This window comes from Coloeus monedula (assembly GCF_965178545.1).
Source record: "Coloeus monedula genome assembly, chromosome: 36".
Taxonomy (NCBI): Eukaryota; Metazoa; Chordata; class Aves; order Passeriformes; family Corvidae; genus Coloeus; species Coloeus monedula.
Window position 1 is genome coordinate 1,474,951 of NC_138816.1, and position 22,756 is coordinate 1,497,706.

Sequence of the window (22,756 nt, forward strand, 5' to 3'; positions counted from 1 at the left end):
GCTCCCAGTGACCCCCTGGCCGTGGCCATGGGGGCGCTGCCGCTGCCCCTCCCCCTCCTGCTGCTGGCTGGGGTGGCCGAGGGGACCCCGCGGGCGACCGAGGAGGGGACGCTGCTGGACCTGGGTGAGCGCCGCTGGCCCCGAGTGGCCCCGAGTGGCCCCGAGTGGCCCCGAGTAGCCCCAGGTAGCCCCAGGTAGCCCCAGGTGGCCCCAATGTCCCCTCGCCGTCCCCAGGCCGCTGCCGCTTCGCGCTGGGAATGGAGGACGGGACCATCCCCGACTTTCGCCTCTCGGCCTCCAGCGCTTGGTCCGACTCCACCGCTGCTCGCCACGGCCGGTAGGGACCAGTATAAACCAGTACAGACCAGTACGGAATGGTATAAACCAGTATAGAGCAGTATGGAGCAGTATAAACCAGTACAGACCAGTACGGAGCGGTATAAACCAGTATAGAGCAGTATGGAGCGGTATAAACCAGTATGGAGTGGTATAAACCAGTATAGAGCAGTATGGAGTGGTATAAACCAGTACAGACCAGTATGGAGGGGTATAAACCAGTATAGAGCAGTACAGAGCGGTATAAACCAGTACAGACCAGTACAGAGCGGTATAAACCAGTACAGACCAGTACGGAGCGGTATAAACCAGTATAGAGCAGTATGGAGCAGTATAAACCAGTACAGACCAGTACGGAGTGGTATAAACCAGTACAGACCAGTACGGAGCGGTATAAACCAGTATAGAGCAGTATGGAGCGGTATAAACCAGTACAGACCAGTATGGAGTGGTATAAACCAGTATAGAGCAGTATGGAGCGGTATAAACCAGTACAGACCAGTATGGAGTGGTATAAACCAGTATAGAGCAGTATGGAGCGGTATAAACCAGTATGGAGTGGTATAAACCAGTACAGACCAGTACGGAGCGGTATAAACCAGTACAGACCAGTACAGAGCAATATAAACCAGTACAGACCAGTACGGAGTGGTATAAACCAGTATAGAGCAGTATGGAGCGGTATAAACCAGTACAGACCAGTATGGAGCGGTATAAACCAGTACAGACCAGTATGGAGCGGTATAAACCAGTATAGAGCAGTATGGAGTGGTATAAACCAGTACAGACCAGTACGGAGCGGTATAAACCAGTACAGGCCAGTACAGAGCGGTATAAACCAGTACAGACCAGTACGGAGCGGTATAAACCAGTATAGAGCAGTACGGAGCGGTATAAACCAGTACAGACCAGTATAGATCAGTATAAACCAGTACAGACCGATATACAACAGTGTAAGCCAATATAAACCAGTACAGACCAGTACAGAGCAGTATAAACCAATACACACTGGTATAGACCAGTACACACCAGTACAGACCAGTATAAACCAGTACACACCGCTACACACCACTACAGACCAGTACACACCAGCATAAACCAACACACACCAGTATAAACCAGTACACACCAATACACACCGGTGTAGACCAATACACACCAGTACAGACCAGTACACACCAGTATAAACCAGTACAACACCACTACACACCAGTACAGACCAGTATAAACCAGTACACACCGCTACACACCAGTACAGACCAGTATAAACCAGTACACACCAGTCCTCCCCCTCAGGGTCCCTCCCAGTGTCCCCAAGGTGTCCCCAGCCCAGAGCCACCCCTGCCAGCTGGGGCTGAGGAGTCCCAGTATGGCCCAGTATGGCCCAGTTTGACCCAGGGCTCTTCAGGTTCCCCTGGGTGTCCCTGGGTGTCCCCAAGTGTCCCCTGGGTGTCCCTGGGTGTCCCCAAGTGTGCCCTGGGTGTCCCTGGGTGTCCCCTGGGTGTCCCCATGGGTGTCCCTGGGTGTCCCTGGGTGTCCCCAGGTGTCCTCTGGGTGTCCCCAAATGTCCCCTGGGTGTCCCCTGAGTGTCCCCTTATCCCCTGGATGTCCCCTGGGTGTCCCCAGGTGTCCCCTGGGTGTCCCCTGGGTGTCCCCAGGTGTCCCCTGGATGTCCCCTGGATGTCCCCAGGTGTCCCCTGGGTGTCCCCTGGGTGTCCCCAGGTGTCCCGTGGATGTCCCCTGGATGTCCCCAGGTGTCCCCTGGGTGTCCCCAGGTGCCCCCTGGATGTCCCCTGGGTGTCCCCTGGATGTCCCCTGGGTGTCCCCTCCTCCCCTGGATGTCCCCTGGATGTCCCCTGGGTGTCCCCAGGTGTCCCCTGGGTGTCCCCTCATCCCCAGGTGTCCCCTGGATGTCCCCTGGGTGTCCCCAAGTGTCCCCAAGTGTCCCCTGGGTGTCCCCATGGGTGTCCCTGGGTGTCCCCATGGGTGTCCCCATGGGTGTCCCTGGGTGTCCCCTGGGTGTCCCTGGGTGTCCCCAAGTGTCCCCTGGGTGTCCCCTGGGTGTCCCCTGGGTGTCCCCATGGGTGTCCCTGGGTGTCCCCAAGTGTCCCCAAGTGTCCCCTGGGTGTCCCTGGGTGTCCCCTGGGTGTCCCCTGGGTGTCCCCATGGGTGTCCCCAAGTGTCCCAGGGTGTCCCTGGATGTCCCCTGGGTGTCCCCTGGGTGTCACCTGGGTGTCCCCATGGGTGTCCCTGGGTGTCCCCAAGTGTCCCCAAGTGTCCCCTGGGTGTCCCTGGGTGTCCCCTGGGTGTCCCCTGGGTGTCCCCATGGGTGTCCCCAAGTGTCCCAGGGTGTCCCCTGGGTGTCCCCTGGGTGTCCCCTGAGTGTCCCTGGGTGTCCCCAAGTATCCCCTGGGTGTCCCCTGGGTGTCCCCAAGTGTCCCCTGGGTGTCCCTGGGTGTCCCCTGGGTATCCCCGAGTGTCCCCTGGGTGTCCCCTGATCCCCTGGGTGTCCCCGAGTGTCCCCTGATCCCCTGGGTGTCCCCAAGTGTCCCCTCATCCCCCGAGTGTCCCTGAGTATCTCCTGACCCCCCGGGTGTCCCCTGAGTGTCCCCTGGGTGTCCCCAAATGTCCCCTCGGTGTCCCCAGGTGTCCTCTGGGTGTCCCCAAATGTCCCCTGGATGTCCCCTGAGTGTCCCCTGATCCCCTGGGTGTCCCCGAGGGTCCCCTGGGTGTCCCCAAGTGTCCTCTGGGTGTCCCCTGGGTGTCCCCAAGTGTCCCCTGAGTGTCCCCGATCCCCTGGATGTCCCCTGGGTGTCCCCAGGTGTCCCCAGGTGTCCCCTGGATGTCCCCTGGGTGTCCCCAGGTGTCCCCTGGATGTCCCCTGGGTGTCCCCAGGTGTCCCCAGGTGTCCCCTGGATGTCCCCTGGGTGTCCCCAGGTGTCCCCTGGGTGTCCCCTCATCCCCTGGATGTCCCCTGGGTGTCCCCAAGTACCCCCAAGCACCACAGACCCCCCCCAGGAGGAATCGAGGCGACATCCCCGGACCCCCGAGCCCACCCTGCCGGGTCCCCCCCCCCCAGGCTGGGCCGCAGCGACGGCGACGGCGCCTGGTGTCCGGCGGGGCCGGTGTTCCCGGCCGAGGAGGAGTTCCTCGAGGTGGACCTGGGCCGGCTGCACGTGGTGACGCTGGTGGGGACGCAGGGACGCCACGCGGGGGGACACGGCCGCGAGTTCGCCCACCAGTACCGCCTGCGCTACAGCCGCGACCGGCGCCGCTGGCTGCGCTGGAGGGACCGCTGGGGAGCCGAGGTGGCCTCCCCGGGGACGGCGCGGGGACCTCGTGGGGATTTGGGGGAGGTTGAGGGGGTTTGGGGATGTTGAGGGGGTTGGGGATGTTGAGGGGATTTGGGGATGTTGAGGGGGTTGGGGATGTTGAGGGGATTGGGGACGTTGGGGACGTTGAGGGGATTTGGGGACGTTGAGGGGGTTGGGGACATTGAGGGGATTTGGGGACGTTGAGGGGGTTGGGGACGTTGAGGGGGTTGGGGATGTTGAGGGGGTTTGGGGACGTTGAGGGGGTTGGGGACGTTGAGGGGGTTGGGGACATTGAGGAGATTTGGGGACATTGAGGGGATTTGGGGACGTTGAGGGGGTTGGGGATGTTGAGGGGGTTGGGGATGTTGAGGGGATTTGGGACGTTGGGGACATTGGGGGGATTTGGGGACGTTGAGGGAATTGGGGACATTGAGGGGATTGGGGACATTGGGGACGTTGGGAGGGTTTGGGGACGTTGAGGGGGATTGGGGACGTTGGGGACGTTGAGGGGACGTTGAGGGGATTTGGGGACGTTGAGGGAATTGGGGACGTTGAGGGGGTTTGGGGACATTGGGGACATTGAGGGGATGTTGAGGGGATTTGGGGACATCAGGGACACTGAGGGGATTTGGGGACGTTGAGGGGGTTTGGGGACATTGAGGGGGTTGGGGACGTTGAGGGGATTTGGGGACGTTGAGGGGGTTGAGGGTGTTGGGGATGCTGAGGGGATTTGGGGACGTTGAGGGGATTTGGGGACGTTGAGGGGGTTGGGGACGTTGGGGACATTGGGGGGATTTGGGGACGTTGGGGACATTGAGGGGACGTTGGGGGGATTGGGGACATTGGGGGAACGTTGAGGGGATTTGGGGACACTGAGGGGACATTGAGGGGATTTGGGGTCGTTGGGGACATTGAGGGGACATTGAGGGGATGTTGAGGGGATTTGGGACGTTGGGGACGTTGAGGGGGTTGGGGACGTTGAGGGGGTGTTGAGGGGACGTTGAGGGGATTTGGGGACATTGAGGGGAAATTGAGGGGACGTTGAGGGGACATTGAGGGGATTTGGGGACATTGAGGGGATTTGGGGTCATTGGGGACACTGAGGGGACATTGAGGGGACGTTGAGGGGATTTGGGAGCGTTGGAGTGGTGGTGAGATCTGGGACCTTGGGGACATCGGGGCCGATGAGGTGATGGGGGACCTTGGGCACCTTGGGGACATCCTGGGGACCTCAGGGACCTTGGGGTCTTGAGGTGACCTTTGGGGCGCCCTGGGGTCTCGAGATGGTTGGGGACATCTTGGGGACGTTGGGGTGCTGAGGTGACCGAGGACCTCGGGGACACCGCGGGGAGCTCGGGCTGTGACGGATCCCCGAGAAATTCCCGGGATTCCTGGGTGGCACCTCCGCAGGTGATCGGTGGCAACGAGGACCCCGAGGGGGTGGTGCTGAAGGACCTGGCCCCGCCCCCGGTGGCCCGGGCGCTCCGGGTGTACCCCCGGGCCCCGCGCGCCATGAGCGTCTGCCTGCGCCTCGAGCTCTACGGCTGCCCCTGGGAGGGTGAGTGGCACCTCCCTGGCACCTCCCTGGCACCTCCCTGGCACCCCTGGGTCACCCCTGGGTCACCCCCCAAATCACCTCTGTCCCAAACCGTCACCCTCTGGTGCCACCGCGCTGTGGAGGCCATTGGTGGCCCCAATGGGGGTGGTGGTGGCCCATGGCCACGTCCTTCACTCAACCGTTGGTGGTGGCCTGACGGCACCGGGGTTGGGGTCTTGCGGCTGTGGGGTCACCGGTTGGGTGTTGGGGTCAGTGGTTGGGTTGTAGGGTCAAAGGTTGGGTTGTGGGGTCAATGGTTGGGTGTTGGGGTCACTGGTTGGGTGTTGGGGTCATTCATTGGGTGTTGGGGTCAATGGTTGGGTCATGGGATCACTGGTTGGGTCATGGGGTCAAAGGTTGGGTCATGGGGTCACTGGTCGGGTGTTGGGGTCAATGGTTGGGTCATGGGGTCACTGGTTGGGTGTTGTGGTCAATGGTTGGGTCATGGGGTCACTGGTTGGGTGTTGGGGTCAATGGTTGGGTCATGGGGTCACTGGTTGGGTGTTGGGGTCACTGGCTGGGTGTTAGGGTCATTCATTGGGTGTTGGGGTCACTGGTTGGGTCATGGGGTCACTGGTCGGGTGTTGGGGTCAATGGTTGGGTCATGGGGTCACTGGTTGGGTGTTTGGGTCAATGGCTGGGTGTTGGGGTCACTGGTCGGGTGTTGGGGTCACTGGTTGGGTCATGGGGTCACCGGTTGGGTGTTGGGGTCATTCATTGGGTCATGAGGTCATTCATTGGGTGTTGAGTTCAACAGTTGAGGTCATGGGGTCAACGGTTGGGTGTTGGGGTGTCCCCAAAGGCGTGGTGGCCCCCCATGGCCACGTCCCTCCCCCCAGTAACCCTGGTGGTGGCCCCACGGTGGCCCCTCGGTGACGCGTCCCCGTCCCCAGCCGGGCTCTTGTCCTACACGGCCCCGCGGGGACACATCATGGCCCTGGACCCCGTCCCCATCGTCCTCAACGACTCCACCTACGACGGCTTCAGCGCTGGCCCGTGAGTAGCCAACGGTGTCCCCAAGTGTCCCCAAGGGCCACCTGCCCCAGCCGTCCCCAAGAATTCCCAAATTTCCTGGCTCCAAACCCCCACCAAGTGGCCCCAAACCATCCCCGAGTGGCTCCAAACTGTCCCATGAGCTTTCCAGATGTCCCCAGCGGTCCTCAAACTGTCCCTGAGTGTCCCCAGCCAGCCTTGGCCATCCCCAGGTGTCCCCAAACTGTCCCAGGTTGTCCCATAAGGGGTTCCCAGATGGGTGGGATGGGACAATCCTGATATCCAGGTGTGTCCCACCCTGTCAGGTGTCACTGTCAGGGTCATTGGTTGGGTGTTGGGGTCAACGGTTGGGTCATGAGGTCACTGATTGGGTGTTGGGGTCATTGGTGGGGTGTTGGGGTCATTCATTGGGTGTTGGGGTCAGTGGTTGGGTGTTGGGGTCATTCATTGGGTGTTGGGGTCAGTGGTTGGGTGTTGGGGTCAGTGGTTGGGTGTTGGGGTCATTCATTGGGTGTTGGGGTCACCAGTTGGGTGTTGGGGTCAGTGGTTGGGTGTTGGGGTCAATGGTTGGGGCATGAGGTCACTGATTGGATGTTGGGGTCAATGGTTGGGGCATGAGGTCACTGATTGGGTGTTGGGGTCAGTGGTTGGGTCATGTGGTCACTGATTGGGTGTTGGGGTCAGTGGCTGGGTGTTGGGGTCATTCATTGGGTGTTGGGGTCATTCATTGGGTGTTGGGGTCACTGATTGGGTCATGGGGTCATTCATTGGGTGTTGGGGTCATTCATTGGGTGTTGGGGTCATTCATTGGGTGTTGGGGTCAATGGTTGCGTGTTGGGGTCATTCATTGGGTGTTGGGCTCATTGGGGTCTCCAAGTGGGTGGGCTGGGACCATCCTGGTGTGTCCCACCCCCCCCCCCAGGCTGCACTTCGGGGGGCTGGGCCAGCTCTCGGACGGGGTCCTGGGCCTCGACGACTTCATGAGGACCCGCGAGCGCCACCTGTGGCCGGGTTACGACTACGTGGGGTGGCCCCGGCCCCCCGGGCCCCGGCCCCACGTGGAGCTGGAGTTCGAGTTCCAGGAGCTCCGGGCCTTCCACGCCATGCAGGTGCCCCATGGAATGCTGGGAGGTCATGGAATTGTGGGATGGGTGGGATGGGTTGGCCACGGATGGACGGATGAGTGGCCACCGCTTCAACCTCAACGTGGGCGCTGGGGTGTCCCTCTGGACACCCTTTGGACTGGTCACCCTGCCCCAGGGCATCATGGGATGTGTTGTCACCCTCTCCCTTCCCCCCCCAAGGTCCACTGCAACAACCTCCACACGCGCGGGGTCGGAATTTTCCGGGCGGTCGAGTGTCGCTTCAAGAGGAGCTTGGCCACGGCCTGGGAGCCCACGGTGGCCACCCACAGCCTGGCCGGGGCCATCAAGGACCCCAGCGCCCGCTCGGTCACCGTCCCTTTGGGTGGGCGCCACGCCCGCTTCATCCAGTGCCGGTTCTTCTTCAGCGCCGAGTGGATGCTCTTCAGCGAGGTCGCCTTCGTCTCAGGTTGGGTGTTGGGGTCATTGGTTGAGTCTTGGGGTCAACGGTTGGGTGATGGGGTCATTGGTTGGCTCGTGGGGTTATTCATTGGGTCGTGGGGTCATTGGTTGGGTCTTGGGGTCAGTGGTTGGGTGTTGGGGTCACCAGTTGGGTGTTGGGGTCAGTGGTTGGGTGTTGGGGTCACTGGTTGGGTATTGGGGTCACCGGTTGGGTGTCGGGGTCACCGGTTGGGTCATGGGGTCACTGGTTGGGTGCCGGGGTCACCGGTTGGGTGTCAGGGTCACCGGTTGGGTGTCGGGGTCAATGGTTGGGTGTTGGGGTCACTGGTTGGGTATTGGGGTCACCGGTTGGGTGTCAGGGTCACCGATTGGGTCATGGGGTCACTGATTGGGTGTCAGGGTCACTGATTGGGTCATGGGGTCACTGGTTGGGTGCCGGGGTCACCGGTTGGGTGTCGGGGTCACTGGTTGGGTGTCGGGGTCACCGGTCGGGTGTTGGGGTCACCGATTGGGTGTCGGAGTCACTGGTTGAGTGTCGGGGTCACCGGTTGGGTGTTGGGGTCACTGATTGGGTCATGGGGTCACTGGTTGGGTGTCGGGGTCATTCATTGGGTGTTGGGGTCACCGATTGGGTGTCGGGGTCATTCATTGGGTGTCGGGGTCACTGGTTGGGTGTTGGGGTCACCGGTTGGGTGTCGGGGTCACCGATTGGGTCATGGGGTCACTGATTGGGTGTCGGGGTCACTGATTGGGTGTCGGGGTCACTGATTGGGTCATGGGGTCACTGGTTGGGTGCCGGGGTCACCGGTTGGGTGTCGGAGTCACTGGTTGGGTGTCGGGGTCACCGGTTGGGTGTCAGGGTCACCGGTTGGGTGTCGGGGTCACCGATTGGGTGTCGGAGTCACCGGTTGAGTGTCGGGGTCACCGATTGGGTGTTGGGGTCACCGGTTGGGTGTCGGGGTCATTCATTGGGTGTCGGGGTCACCGGTTGGGTGTTGGGGTCATTCATTGGGTGTCGGGGTCACCGGTTGGGTGTCGGGGTCACCGGTTGGGTGTCAGAGTCACTGGTTGGGTGTCGGGGTCACCGGTTGGGTGTCAGGGTCATTCATTGGGTGTCGGGGTCACCGGTTAGGTGCCGGGGTCACTGGTTGGGTGCCGGGGTCATTCATTGGGTGTCAGGGTCATTCATTGGGTGTCGGGGTCACCGGTTAGGTGCCGGGGTCACTGGTTGGGTGCCGGGTTCACCGATTGGGTGTCGGGGTCACCGGTTGGGTGTCAGGGTCATTCATTGGGTGTCGGGGTCACCGGTTGGGTGCCGGGGTCACTGATTGGGCCATGGGGTCACCGGCTGTTGACGCCATCACCGCCTGGGTGACGCCATCACCGCTTGGGCGCCATCCCTGCCCGCTGCTGACGTCACCGGGGGCCGCCCCCATCCCCAGACGCGGTGGGCGACCCCGTGGGTGCCAGCGGGTGGCCCCCGACCCCCGACCCCTCGGGGGCCATCTTGGAAATCGCCCACCACGGGGGCGGGGCCACCAACGCCACACCCCCAGGTAGGCGGGGCTTAACTGGGGCGGGGCTTCTCTGAGCCGGGCGTGGCCGTGACCCCCCCCCCTCCCCCACACCCCTCCTGTCCCTCCCAGTAGCCCCCGGGGAGCCCGAACTGGTGCCGCCGGTGGCCAAAGGCGAGGCGGGGCAGTCGCCGGCCCTGCTGGGCTGCCTGGGCGCCATCATCCTCCTGCTGCTGGCCCTCATCATCCTCACCCTGCGGCGCCGGCTCGGCGCGGGGACACTGGGCAAGGTCGCTGGGGGGCACTGGGAGGGACTGGGAGGGTGCTGAGGGACGACTGGGAGGGACTGGGAGGGTGCTGGGGGTGACTGGGGTCAATTGGGAGGGACTGGGAGGGACTGGGAGGGTGCTGGGAGACACTGGGAGGGACTGGGAGGGTTCTGGGGGTGACTGGGAGGGACTGGGAGGGTGCTGGGAGACACTGGGAGGGACTGGGAGGGTTCTGGGGGTGACTGGGAGGGACTGGGAGGGTGCTGGGGGCGACTGGGAGGGACTGGGAGGGTGCTGGGAGACACTGGGAGGGACTGGGAGGGTTCTGGGGGTGACTGGGAGGGACTGGGAGGGTTCTGGGAGGGACTGGGAGGGTGCTGGGGGTGACTGGAAGGGACTGGGAGGGACTGGGAGGGTGCTGAGGGTGACTGGGGTCAACTGGGAGGGACTGGGAGGGTGCTGGGGACACTGGGAGGGACTGGGAGGGACTGGGAGGGTGCTGAGAGGGACTGGGAGGGTGCTGGGAGGGACTGGGAGGGTGCTGGGGGACACTAGGAGGGACTGGGAGGGACTGGGAGGGTGCTGGGAGAGACTGGGAGGGTGCTGGGGGACACTGGGAGGGACTGGGAGGGTGCTGGGAGGGACTGGAAGGGACTGGGAGGGACTGGGAGGGTTCTGGGGGTGACTGGGGGTGACTGGGAGGGACTGGGATGAACTGGGAGCTCAGATATCGGGGTCCGATGGCCAAGAGGTTGAAGTCTGATGAGCTGGAACTGGTTGGGACCGGTTCTAACTGGTCTGAACCGGTTCTAATTGGTCCAAACCCATTCTAAGTGCTCTGAACCAGTTCTAACCGGTTCTAATTGGTCAGAACCTGTTCTGACCGCTCTGAACCGGTTCTAATTGGTCCGAACTGGTTCTAACCGGTTCTAACTGGTCTGAACCCGTTCTAACTGCTCTGAACTGGCTCTAAGTGCTCCGAACTGGTTCTAACCGGTTCTAACTGGTCTGAACCCATTCTGACCGCTCTGAACCGGTTCTAATTGGTCCGAACTGGTTCTAACTGGTTCTAATTGGTCTGAACCGGTTCTAACTACTCTGAACCGGTTCTAACTGGTCTGAACCTGTTCTAACCGCTCTGAACCGGTTCTAATTGGTCCGAACTGGTTCGAACCGGTTCTAATTGGTCCGAACCCATTCCAACTGCTCCGAACCGCTTCTAACCGATCCGAACCCGTTCTAACCGCTCTGAACCGGTTCTAATTGGTCCGAACTGGTTCGAACCGGTTCTAATTGGTCCGAACTGGTTCCAACTGCTCCGAACCGCTTCTAACCGGTCCGAACCCGTTCTAACCGCTCTGAACCGGTTCTAATTGGTCCGAACTGGTTCGAACCGGTTCTAATTGGTCCGAACCCATTCCAACTGCTCCGAACCGCTTCTAACCGGTCCAAACCCGTTCTAACCGCTCTGAACCGGTTCTAATTGGTCCGAACTGGTTCGAACCGGTTCTAATTGGTCCGAACCCATTCCAACTGCTCCGAACCGCTTCTAACCGGTCCGAACCCGTTCTAACCGCTCTGAACCGGTTCTAATTGGTCCGAACTGGTTCGAACCGGTTCTAATTGGTCCGAACCCATTCCAACTGCTCCGAACTGCTTCTAACCGGTCCAAACCCGTTCTAACCGCTCTGAACCGGTTCTAATTGGTCCGAACTGGTTCGAACCGGTTCTAATTGGTCCGAACTGGTTCCAACTGCTCCGAACCGCTTCTAACCGGTCCGAACCCGTTCTAACCGCTCTGAACCGGTTCTAATTGGTCCGAACTGGTTCGAACCGGTTCTAATTGGTCCAAACCCATTCCAACTGCTCCGAACCGCTTCTAACCGGTCCGAACCCGTTCTAACCCCTCTGAACCGGTTCTAATTGGTCCGAACTGGTTGGGACCGGTTCTAATTGGTCGTAACCCGTTCTAACTGCTCTGAACTGGTACTAACTGGTCCAAACCCTTTCTAACTGCTCCGAACTGGTTCTAACCGGTTCTAACTGGTCTGAACCCGTTCTAACTGCTCTGAACCGGTTCTAATTGGTCTGAACCCGTTCTAACCACTCTGAACCGGTTCTAATTGGTCCGAACCCATTCCAACTGCTCCGAACCGCTTCTAACCGGTCCGAACCTGTTCTAACCGCTCTGAACCGGTTCTAATTGGTCCGAACTGGTTCGAACCGGTTCTAATTGGTCCGAACCCATTCCAACTGCTCCGAACCGCTTCTAACCGGTCCGAACCCGTTCTAACCGCTCTGAACCGGTTGTAATTGGTCCGAACTGGTTCGAACCGGTTCTAATTGGTCCGAACTGGTTCCAACTGCTCCGAACCGCTTCTAACCGATCCGAACCCGTTCTGACCGCTTCTAACCGGTCCGCACCGGTTTCCCCTCCCAGTCCCAGCACCGCGCCTCCGAGGCCGCCCTGCGGGTGCAGCTCTCAGTGCCGGGCGACGCCGTGGTCATCAACAACGCCACGGGGGGCGGGGGAGGGGCGCGGGGGCTGCCCCGCTACGAGCGGATCCCCCCCGGCCCCGGCCCCGGCGCCGGCCCCGGCGAGTACCAGGAACCCACCCGGGCACGGCCCCGACCCCCCCCGCAGCCCCCCGGGGCCGGTAAGAGGGGAGGGGGATGGAGGGTTGGGGGAGGGGTGGGAACACGGGACCCCTCCCCAAAATTTCCCCCCCATTTGGGGTTTTTTTCCTCTTTTTTTCGCTTTTTTCCCTCCCTGGTTTTGGGGTTTTTTTTTTCCCCCCCAGGGAAAACAAAATGGCGGGGGAAAAAAAAGGAAAAAAATGGGTGGGAATTGGGGGGAAAGTGGGAAAATTGAGGCAGGAAAAAGTGGGAGAATAAGGTGGGAAAAGGATGAAAGAAGTTGGGAGGAATTGGGAGAAGTAATGAAAAAAATTGGGGAAAATTGGGGGAGTTGAGGATGAAAAATGGTGGGAAAATAAGGCGGGAAAACGAGGGAAAAAGTTGGAAGAAATGGGGAAAAACAACGAAAAAAATTGGCAAAAATTGGGGGAATTGAGAAAGAAAAAATGCGGGAAAATAAGGTGGGGAAACGATGAAAAAAAATGGAAGAAATCGGGAAAAATAACCAAAAAAATTGACAAAAATTGGGGAAATTGAGGAAGGAAAAAAGCGGGGAAATAAGGTGGGGAAACGATGAAAAAAATTGGAAGAAATTGGGAAAAATAACCAAAAAAATTGGCAAAAATTGGGGAAATTGAGGAAGGAAGAAATGCGGGAAAATAAGGTGGGGAAATGATGAAAAAAATTTGGAAGAAATTGGGAAAAACAACAAAAAAAATTGGCAAAAATTGGGGAAAAAATCGAGACGATTCAGGCAAATCTTCCCCATTTTTTTCTGGATTTTTCCATGTTTTCCCTCCATATTTTTCCTCCTCCTTTTCCCAAAGAAAATGATGAAAAATGGGAAAAAAAGCACAAGAAAATCCCCGATTTTTTTATCCCCCCTTTTTTTTTGTGGTCCGGAACCTCCCCAAAAAACCTCAATCCCGGAGTGAGGAAAAGGCTCGAAATCACCCCAAAAATCCCTTGGGAACGGGGCTGGGAGGGGGGGAATTGATCCAGGGATGGAGGGAGGGAACCCCCCCTGTGACCACGCCCCTCTTTGGCCACGCCCCCCTCCAGCCAACCCGGCCTATCGGCTGCTCCTGGCCACCTACGCCCGACCAATGGGAGGCCTCGCCCGGGCCCCGCCCGACGGCTCCAAGCCAATCAACACGGACGGTAAGGGCGGGGCCACCGGGAGAGGGCCACGCCCACTTTAACCCCGCCCACCTCCACCTCACCTGTGCCCCTCCCCCTCCCAGGTGAACCCGAGATGGGGGCGGGGGCCTACGCCGAGGCTGACGTCACCGGAAGCTCCGCCTATGCCCTGGCTGGCCCCGCCCATGGCCCCGCCCCCGGCCCCGCCCTGCCCTCCTTCCCCCGGCGCCGCCTCCGCTTCCGGGAGAAGCTGGGGGAGGGGCAGTTCGGAGAGGTAAGCCACGCCCACCTGCAGCAAGCCACGCCCCCGGTGGGTGGCCACGCCCCTTCCATCAGGCCACACCCACTGGGGTTTAGCCCCACCCCCAAGGGTCTGGCCCCCGCCCACCTCACTGAGGCCCCCCCCACCTGCTAGTTTGGCCCCGCCCACCCAGGGTTTAACCCCTCCCCTCACTGAGGCCACGCCCCCGTGGTTTAGCCCCGCCCCTTTCTATTGGCCACGCCCCCACGTTGGTCTGACCACGCCCCCTCCCCTCGGCCCCGCCCCCAGGTGCTGCTGTGTGAGGTCATCGCCCCCCACACCCTGGGGCTGGCCCCGCCCCCCGGCTCAGGCCCCGCCCACCCGGCCCCGGGGCGCCCCCTGCTGGTGGCGGTCAAGGTGCTGCGGCCGGATGCCACCAAGAACGCCCGGTATGGACACTGGGAGGGACTGGGAGGGACTGGGAGGGAACTGGGAGGGATTGGGATGGACTGGGGGAGACTGGGAGGGACTGGGAAGGACTGGGAGGGACTGGGACGGAACTGGGAGGGACTGGGAGGGGATTGGGAGGGGACTGGGGGAGACTGGGATGGACTGGGATGGATTGGGATGGACTGGGAGGCACTGGGAGGGACTGGGAGGGACTGGGATGGATTAGGATGGACTGGGAAGGACTGGGCTGGACTGGGAGGGACTGGGAGGCACGGGGAGGGACTGGGAAGGGACTGGGAGGTAACTGGGAGCTACTGGGATGGACTGGGAGGGGATTGGGATGGATTGGGAAGGACTGGGAAGGATTGGGACAGACTGGGATAGACTGGGAGGCACTGGGAGGGACTGGGTGGGGATTGGGACAGACTGGAATTGACTGGGAGGGGATCGGGATGGACTGGGATGGATTGGGATGGACTGGGAAGGACTGGGAAGGACTGGGACAGACTGGGATGGACTGGGAGGGACTGGGTGGGAATTGGGATAGACTGGAATTGACTGGGAGAGGATTGGGATGGACTGGGATGGACTGGGATAGACTGGGCGAGACTGGGATGGACAGGGAGGGACTGGCAAGGACTGGGAAGGACTGGAATGGACTGGGATGGACTGGGATGGACTGGGATAGACTGGGATGGACAGGGAGGGACTGGCAAGGACTGGGATGGACTGGAATGGACTGGGATGGACTGGGATAGACTGGCAAGGACTGGGAAGGACTGGAATGGACTGGAATGGACTGGGATGGACTGGGATAGACTGGGATGGACAGGGAGGGACTGGCAAGGACTGGGAAGGACTGGAATGGACTGGAATGGACTGGGATAGACTGGCAAGGACTGGGAAGGACTGGAATGGACTGGGATGGACTGGGATAGACTGGGATGGACAGGGAGGGATTGGCAAGGACTGGGAAGGACTGGGAGGGACTGGGAAGGACTGGGATGGACTGGGAAGGACCGGGAAGGACTGGGCTGGACTGGGAGGCACTGGAATTGACTGGGAGGAGATTGGGATGGACTGGGAGGAACTGGGCGAGACTGGGATGGACAGGGCAAGACTGGGCCAGACCGGTCTGGACTGGCTGAGACTGGCTGGGGGATCCGGCTGTGTGTGGGCGGGGTTTTGAGCCACGCCCTGTATTTTTGGGGGGTGGGCTGCAGGCGGGATTTCCTGCAGGAGGCGCGGACGCTGGGCCGCCTGCGGGACCCCAACATCGTGCGGCTGCTGGGGGTGTGCGGGGGGCCGGGCCCGCCCTGCATCGTCACCGAGTACATGGAGCACGGCGACCTGCACCAGTTCCTGGGCGGGCCCCGGGGCCACGCCCTCAGGTGGGACACGCCCACAGATGGACACGCCCCCTCCGGCCACGCCCCTTCGAGCCACGCCCGCTCCGAGTTGTTTGCCATCGGTATTTTGGGGGTGCTGGCCCTTTAAGAGAGGCCATGCCCACGTGCTTTAGCCACGCCCCTTCGAGCCACACCCACTCCGAGTCGTTTCTCACCAGTATTTCAGGGGTGCTGGCCCTTTAAGAGCAGCCACGCCCACCTGTGTTAAGCCACACCCATTTGAGCCACACCCACTATGAGTCGTTTCCCGCCATCAGTAATTCTGGGGTGCTGGCCCTTTAAGAGCGGCCATGTCCACCTGTGTTAAGCCACACCCATTTGAGCCACGCCCACTCCCAGTCGTTTCCTGCCATCAGTAGTTCCGGGGTGCTGCCCCTTTAAGAGAGGCCACGCCCACCTGTGTTTAGCCACGCCCCTTCGAGCCACGCCCGCTCCGAGTTGTTTGCCACCATCAGTAGTTCCGGGGTGCTGCCCCTTTAAGAGCGGCGACGCCCACCTGTGTTTAACCACACGCATTGCCTGGCAAGGCCACGCCCCTTCGAGCCACGCCCACTCCGAGTTGTTTCCTGCCATCAGTAATTCCGGGCCACTGGCCCTTTAAGAGAAGCTCCACCCACCAGTGTTAGACCACGCCCATTTTAGCCACGCCCATTCAAGCCACGCCCACTCCGAGTCGTTTCCCTCCGTCAGTAGTTCCGGGGTGCTGGCCCTTTAAGAGAGGCCACACCCACCTGTGTTAAGGCACGCCCCTTCGAGCCATGCCCACTCCGAGTCGTTTCTCACCAGTATTTCAGGGGTGCTGGCCCTTTAAGAGCAGCCACGCCCACCTGTGTTAAGCCACACCCATTTGAGCCACGCCCACTCCGAGTCGTTTCCCGCCATCAGTAATTCCGGGGTGGTGGCCCTTTAAGAGAAGCCACACCCACCAGTGTTAGGCCACGCCTACTCCGAGTCGTTTCCCGCCATCAGTAGTTCCGGGGTGCTGGCCCTTTAAGAGAGGCCACGCCCACCTGTGTTTAGCCACGCCCCTTCGAGCCACGCCCGCTCCGAGTCATTTCCCACCATCAGCATTTCTGGAGCGCTGCCCCTTTAAGAGAGGCCACGCCCACGTGTTTTAGCCACGCCCCTTCGAGCCACGCCCACTCCGAGTCGTTTCCCGCCATCAGTATTTCCGGAGTGCTGCCCCTTTAAGAGAGGCCACACCCACCTGTGTTAGGCCACTCCCATTTGAGCAATGCCCATTCAAGCCACGCCCACTCCTGGCCATTTCTCACCAGTATTTTTGGGGGTGCTGCCCCTTTAAGAGCGGCCACGCCCACCAGTGTTAAGCCACGCCCATTTGAGCCACGCCCATTCAAGCCACGCCCACTCCTAGCCATTTCTCAGCAGTATTTTGGGGGTGCTGGCCCTTTAAGAGAGGCCACGCCCACCAGTGTTAAGCCACGCCCATTTGAGCCACGCCCACGCTGAGTCATTTCCCGCCATCAGCATTTCCGGGGTGCTGCCCCTTTAAGAGAGGCCACGCCCACCTGTGTTAAACCACGCCCCCATTCTGGACACGCTCCCAGATGGCCACGCCCACTTAAACCACGCCCCCCTCGTGGATTTGGGGCGGGAAAGGGGGATTTTGGGGGAAAATGGGGATTTTTTGGGAAAAATGGGGGTTTTTGGGGGAAAAACGGGGATTTTTTGGGGGGAAAATGGGGATTTTTTGGGAAAAATGGTTTTTTTTGGGGGGGGAAATGGGGATTTTGGGGGAAAACCGGGGATTTTTTGGAAAAATGGGGATTTTTTTTTGAAAAACGGGGATTTTTTGGGAGAAACGGATTTTTGGGGGGAAAAACGGGGATTTCTTAGAGGAAAAAAGGGGATTTTTGGGGAGAAAAATGGGGATTTTTTTTGGAAAATGGGGATTTTTTGGGGAAAAACGGGGATTTTTTTGGAGAAACAGGGATTTTGGGGGAAAAATTGGGATTTTTTGGGAGAAACGAGGATTTTTGGGGGAAAAATGGGGATTTTTGGGGGGAAAATGGGGATTTTTTGGGAAAAATGGGGATTTTTTTGGAAAAACGGATTTTTGGGGGAAAATGGGGATTTTGGGGGAAAAATGGGGATTTTTTGGGGGGAAAAATGGGGATTTGGGGTATTAAATGGGATTTGGGGTAGAAAAATGGGATTTCTTGGGGAAAAAGAGGATTTGGGGTGGGAAAAAGGGGAATTTTTTCAGAAAAAAAGGGATTTGGGGGTAGAAAACTGGGATTTTTTCTGGAAAAAAGGGGATTTTTTTGAGGAAAAGAGGATTTGGGGTAGGAAAAATGAGATTTTTTTTTTTCCGGAAAAAAACGGATTTGGGGAGGGAAAAATGGGATTTTTTTTGGAAAAAAGGGATTTGGGAGTAGAGAACGGGGATTTTTTCGGGAAAAACGAGGATTTAGGGGTAGAAAACAGAGATTTATTTTGAAAAATAGGATTTTTTGGGGAAAAAAGGGATTTGGGGATAGAAAACCGGGATTTTTTCGGGAAAAACGAGGATTTAGGGGTAGAAAACCGGGATTTTGGGGGGAAAAACGAGGATTTAGGGGTAGAAAACTGGGATTTTTTTTGAAAAATAGGATTTTTTGGGGAAAAAAGGGATTTAGGGGTAGAAAACCGGGATTTTTTGGGGGGAAAAGGGATTTAGGGTCAGAAAAAAGGGATTTTTTCGGGAAAAACGAGGATTTAGGGGTAGAAAACGGAGATTTTTTTTTAAAAATAGGATTTTTTGGGGAAAAAAGGGATTTAGGGATATAAACCCGGGATTTTTTTTGGGGAAAAGGGATTTAGGGTCAGAAAAATGGGATTTTTTCGGGAAAAACGAGGATTTAGGGGTAGAAAACCGGGATTTTTTCGGGAAAAACGAAGATTTAGGGGTAGAAAACTGGGATTTTTTTTGAAAAATAGGATTTTTTTGGGAAAAAAGGGATTTAGGGGTATAAACCCGGGATTTTTTGGGGGGAAAAGGGATTTAGGGTCAGAAAAATGGGATTTTTTCGGGAAAAACGAGGATTTGGAGTAGAAAACTGGGATTTTTTCGGGAAAAACGAGGATTTAGGGGTAGAAAACCGGGATTTTTTTTGAAAAATAGGATTTTTTTGGGAAAAAAGGGATTTAGGGGTAGAAAACCGGGATTTTTTCGGGAAAAACGAGGATTTAGGGGTAGACAACTGAGATTTTGGGGGGAAAAATAGGATTTTTTCCGGAAAAAAAACGATTTAGGGATAGAAAACCCGGGATTTTTTCCGGAAAAACCCCCTTTAGGGATAGAAACTCGGGATTTTTTCGGGGGAAAAAAAGCCGATTTAAGGGTGGGCAACCACGGGAGTGGCCACTTGCCCCCGCAGCCTCCCCGCCCTGCTCCGCGTGGGAGCCCAGATCGCCTCCGGGATGCGCTTCCTGGCCCGGCTGAACTTCGTGCACCGGGACCTGGCCACGCGGAACTGCCTGGTGGGCGACGGCTTCACCGTCAAGGTGGCCGATTTCGGGATGAGCCGCAACCTCTACGCCGCCGACTATTACCGGGTGCGGGGCCGAGCGCTGCTGCCCATCCGCTGGATGGCCTGGGAGTGCATCCTCATGGTGAGGGGAGGGGAAAAAGGGGATTTGGGGGGAAAAATGGGGATTTTGGGGTTAAAAATGGGATTTGGGGGGTTAAAAATGGGGATTTGGGGGGTTAAAAATGGGGATTTGGGGTCAGGAAATGGGGTTTGGGGTGGGATTGGATGGCCTGGGAGTGCATCCTCATGGTGAGGGGAGGGAAAAATGGGGATTTGGGGGGAAAAATGGGGATTTGGGGGTCAGGAAATGGGGTTTGGGGTGGGATTGGATGGCCTGGGAGTGCATCCTCATGGTGAGGGGAGGGAAAAAGGGGATTTGGGGTGGGATTTGGGGGGAAAAATGGGGATTTGGGGGGAAAAAATGGGATTTGGGGGGAAAAAATGGGGATTTGGGGTCAGGAAATGGGGTTTGGGGGGAAAAAATGGGGATTTTGGAGTCGGGAAATGGGGATTTGGGGTCAGGAAATGGGATTTGGGGTGGGATTTGGGGGAAAAAATGGGGATTTGGGGGTAAAAATGGGATTTGGGGGGAAAAATGGGGATTTTGGGGGTAAAAAATGGGATTTGGGGGTAAAAAATGGGATTTGGGGTCAGGAAATGGGGTTTGGGGTGGGATTGGATGGCCTGGGAGTGCATCCTCATGGTGAGGGGAGGGAAAAAAGGGGGTTTGGGGGGAAAAATGGGATTTGGGTCAGGAAATGGGGTTTGGGGGGAAAAAATGGGGATTTGGGGGTCAGGAAATGGGATTTGGGGGGAAAAAATGGGGATTTTGGAGTCGGGAAATGGGGATTTGGGGGGTTAAAAATGGGGATTTGGGGGTCAGGAAATGGGGTTTGGGGTGGGATTGGATGGCCTGGGAGTGCATCCTCATGGTGAGGGGAGGGAAAAATGGGATTTGGGGTGGGATTTGGGGGGAAAAAATGGGATTTGGGGGGAAAAATGGGGATTTTGGGGTCAGGAAATGGGGTTTGGGGTGGGATTGGATGGCCTGGGAGTGCATCCTCATGGTGAGGGGAGGGAAAAAAGGGGATTTGGGGGGAAAAAATGGGATTTGGGTCAGGAAATGGGGTTTGGGGGGAAAAAATGGGGATTTGGGGGTCAGGAAATGGGATTTGGGGGGAAAAATGGGGATTTGGGGCCGGGAAATGGGGATTTGGGGTGGGAAAGGGGGATTTGGGGTGAGAAACGGGGGATTTGGGGTGGGAAATGGGGATTTGGGACAGGAAATGGGGATTTGGGGGATCTGGGGTGGGAAATGGGGATTTGGGGTGAGATTTGGGGTGAGAAACGGGGGATTTGGGACGGGAAATGGGGATTTGGGGTGAGAAACGGGGGATTTGGGACGGGAAACGAGGGATTTGGGGGATCTGGGGTGGGAAATGGGGATTTTGGGGGATCTGGGGTGGGAAAGGGGGATTTGGGGTGAGGTTTGGGGTGTGAAACGGGGGATTTGGGGTGCGGGAAACCCCCGCAGGGCACGTTCAGCCCGGCCAGCGACGCGTGGGCCTTCGGGGTGACGCTCTGGGAGGTGCTGACGCGCTGCCGGCTCCAGCCCTACGGGACCCTGAGCGACGAGCAGGTGATCGCCAACGCCGGCCACCACTTCCGCAACCTGGGCCACCAGGTGCGCACTGGGGAGGGCAACTGGGAGGGACTGGGAGGGACTGGGAGGGGATTGGGAGGGACTGGGAGGGACTGGGAGGGACTGGGAGGGACTGGGAGGGACTGGGAGGGGATTGGGAGGGGATTGGGAGGGACTGGGAGGGATTGGGAGGGACTGGGAGGGACTGGGAGGGGACTGGGAGGGACTGGGATGGAACTGGGAGGGGACTGGGAGGGAACTGGGAGGGGATTGGGAGTCACAGGGAGCCACTGGGAGGGACTGGAAGGAACTGGGAAGGACTGGGAGGGGATTGGGAGGGACTGGGAGGGACTGGGAGGGGATTGGGAGGGATTGGGAGGCACTGGGAGGGACTGGGAGGGACTGGGAGGGACTGGGAGGGGATTGGGAGGGACTGGGAGGGACTGGGAGGGAACTGGGAGGGACTGGGAGGGAACTGGGAGGGGACTGGGAGGGAACTGGGAGGGGATTGGGAGTCACAGGGAGCCACTGGGAGGGACTGGAAGGAACTGGGAAGGACTGGGAGGGGATTGGGAGGGACTGGGAGGGACTGGGAGGGGATTGGGAGGGATTGGGAGGCACTGGGAGGGACTGGGAGGGACTGGGAGGGACTGGGAGGGGATTGGGAGGGACTGGGAGGGACTGGGAGGGAACTGGGAGGGACTGGGAGGGAACTGGGAGGGGACTGGGAGGGGACTGGGAGGGACTGGGAGGGACTGGGAGGGACTGGGAGGGATTGGGAGGGATTGGGAGGGATTGGGAGGCACTGGGAGGGACTGGGAGGGACTGGAGGGGACTGGGAGGAACTGGGAGGGGATTGGGAGGGACTGGGAGGGACTGGGAGGGACTGGGAATCACTGGGAGGAGATTGGGAGCCACTGCAAGGGGACTGGGAGCCACTGGGAGGGACTGGGAGGAACTGGGAGGGGATTGGGAGGGACTGGGAGGGGTCCCTGGGAGCGGGTTATGGGGGCTCAGTCCCTCCCAGTCCCTCCCAGTCCCTCCCAGTCCCTCCCAGTCCCTCCCAGTTCCCTCCCAGTCCCTCCCAGTCCCTCCCAGTCCCTCCCAGTTCCCTCCCAGTGCTCCCAGTAAAGCCCAGTTTCCCCAGGAGTACCTGCCCTGCCCTCCCGGCTGCCCCCCGGCCCTGCACCGGCTGATGCTGAACTGCTGGGCCCGAGAGGCGGCCGAGCGGCCGAGCTTCGGCCACCTGCACCGGGCACTGAGTGACCACTCGGCCTGGAGTGACCACTCGGCCTGGAGTGACCACTCGGCCTGGAGTGACCATCAGCATCCTCATCATCCTCACTGACCGCCCTTCGGCCACCTGAGTGACCACTCGGCCGAGTGACCACTCTCCCCTTCCTCCCCCCCCCCTTCCCTTCCTAATTAATGAGGGGGGATTCATTAATTAATTACCCGCGATGGGGGCGGGGCTTGCCGAGGGTGGGGGAGGGGCTCAGGAGCATTTTGGGGCTGAAATGGAGCTTTTTTTTTAACGTTTAATATATTTCGAATTTGGGGTTTTTGGGGGGTCTCTGTTTGTTTTTGGGTTTTTTTTTTTTTGGGGGGGGGGTCCCCAAATTGTCTCTTTTTCCCCTCAAAAATTTCCGGGTTTTGCCTCAAAATGTTGTTTTTACCACCAAAAAAAAAACCCCGCTGGAACTTCCCGGAAAGCAGCGGTTTTACCCCAAAAAAATCGCTTTTTTCCTCCCCAAAAATCATCCCAGATCCGCCCAAAAACCTCAGATTTTTTCCTCCTCAGAACACCCCGATTTTAGGCAAATCCACTCGTTTTCCTCGGAAATACAACTTTTTTCTCCCGGAACCCTCTTTTTTCCTCAAAAATTCACTTTTTTTCAATAAAATCACCCTTTTTCCCCAAAAAATCCTTTTTTTTCTCTTCAAACCATTCTTTTCCCCTGAAAATCCCTTTTTTATGAAAAATCCCCTTTTTCATGAAAAATCCCCTTTTTTCCCCTCAGAAACTCCTTGGGGTGCCCCGAATCCCAAAGTTTGTGGTCCTTGGGATTGGGACTTTTGGAGGTTTTTTTGGGAGCCTTTTTTAGGCTTTTTTTGGAGCTTTTTTGGGCTCTGTTAT

General features: G+C 58.6%; 1 protein-coding gene across 1 annotated transcript; it reads left to right on the plus strand.

Annotated features, from left to right (window-relative positions):
* Positions 1–23: 23 nt before the first annotated feature.
* On the plus strand, positions 24–21,967 carry LOC309584140 (epithelial discoidin domain-containing receptor 1-like; the record flags this gene model as incomplete). The annotated part of the gene is made up of 17 exons (XM_082300081.1): positions 24–124; positions 235–337; positions 3,416–3,644; positions 5,061–5,208; positions 6,141–6,243; positions 7,163–7,349; positions 7,545–7,791; positions 9,227–9,340; positions 9,431–9,588; positions 12,008–12,224; positions 13,267–13,371; positions 13,449–13,618; positions 13,895–14,034; positions 15,259–15,426; positions 18,825–19,059; positions 20,512–20,661; positions 21,767–21,967. The coding sequence occupies exons 1-17, from the start codon at positions 28–30 to the stop codon at positions 21,965–21,967; spliced, it is 2,772 nt and encodes a 923-aa protein (XP_082156207.1). The 5' UTR covers positions 24–27.
* Positions 21,968–22,756: the final 789 nt, after the last annotated feature.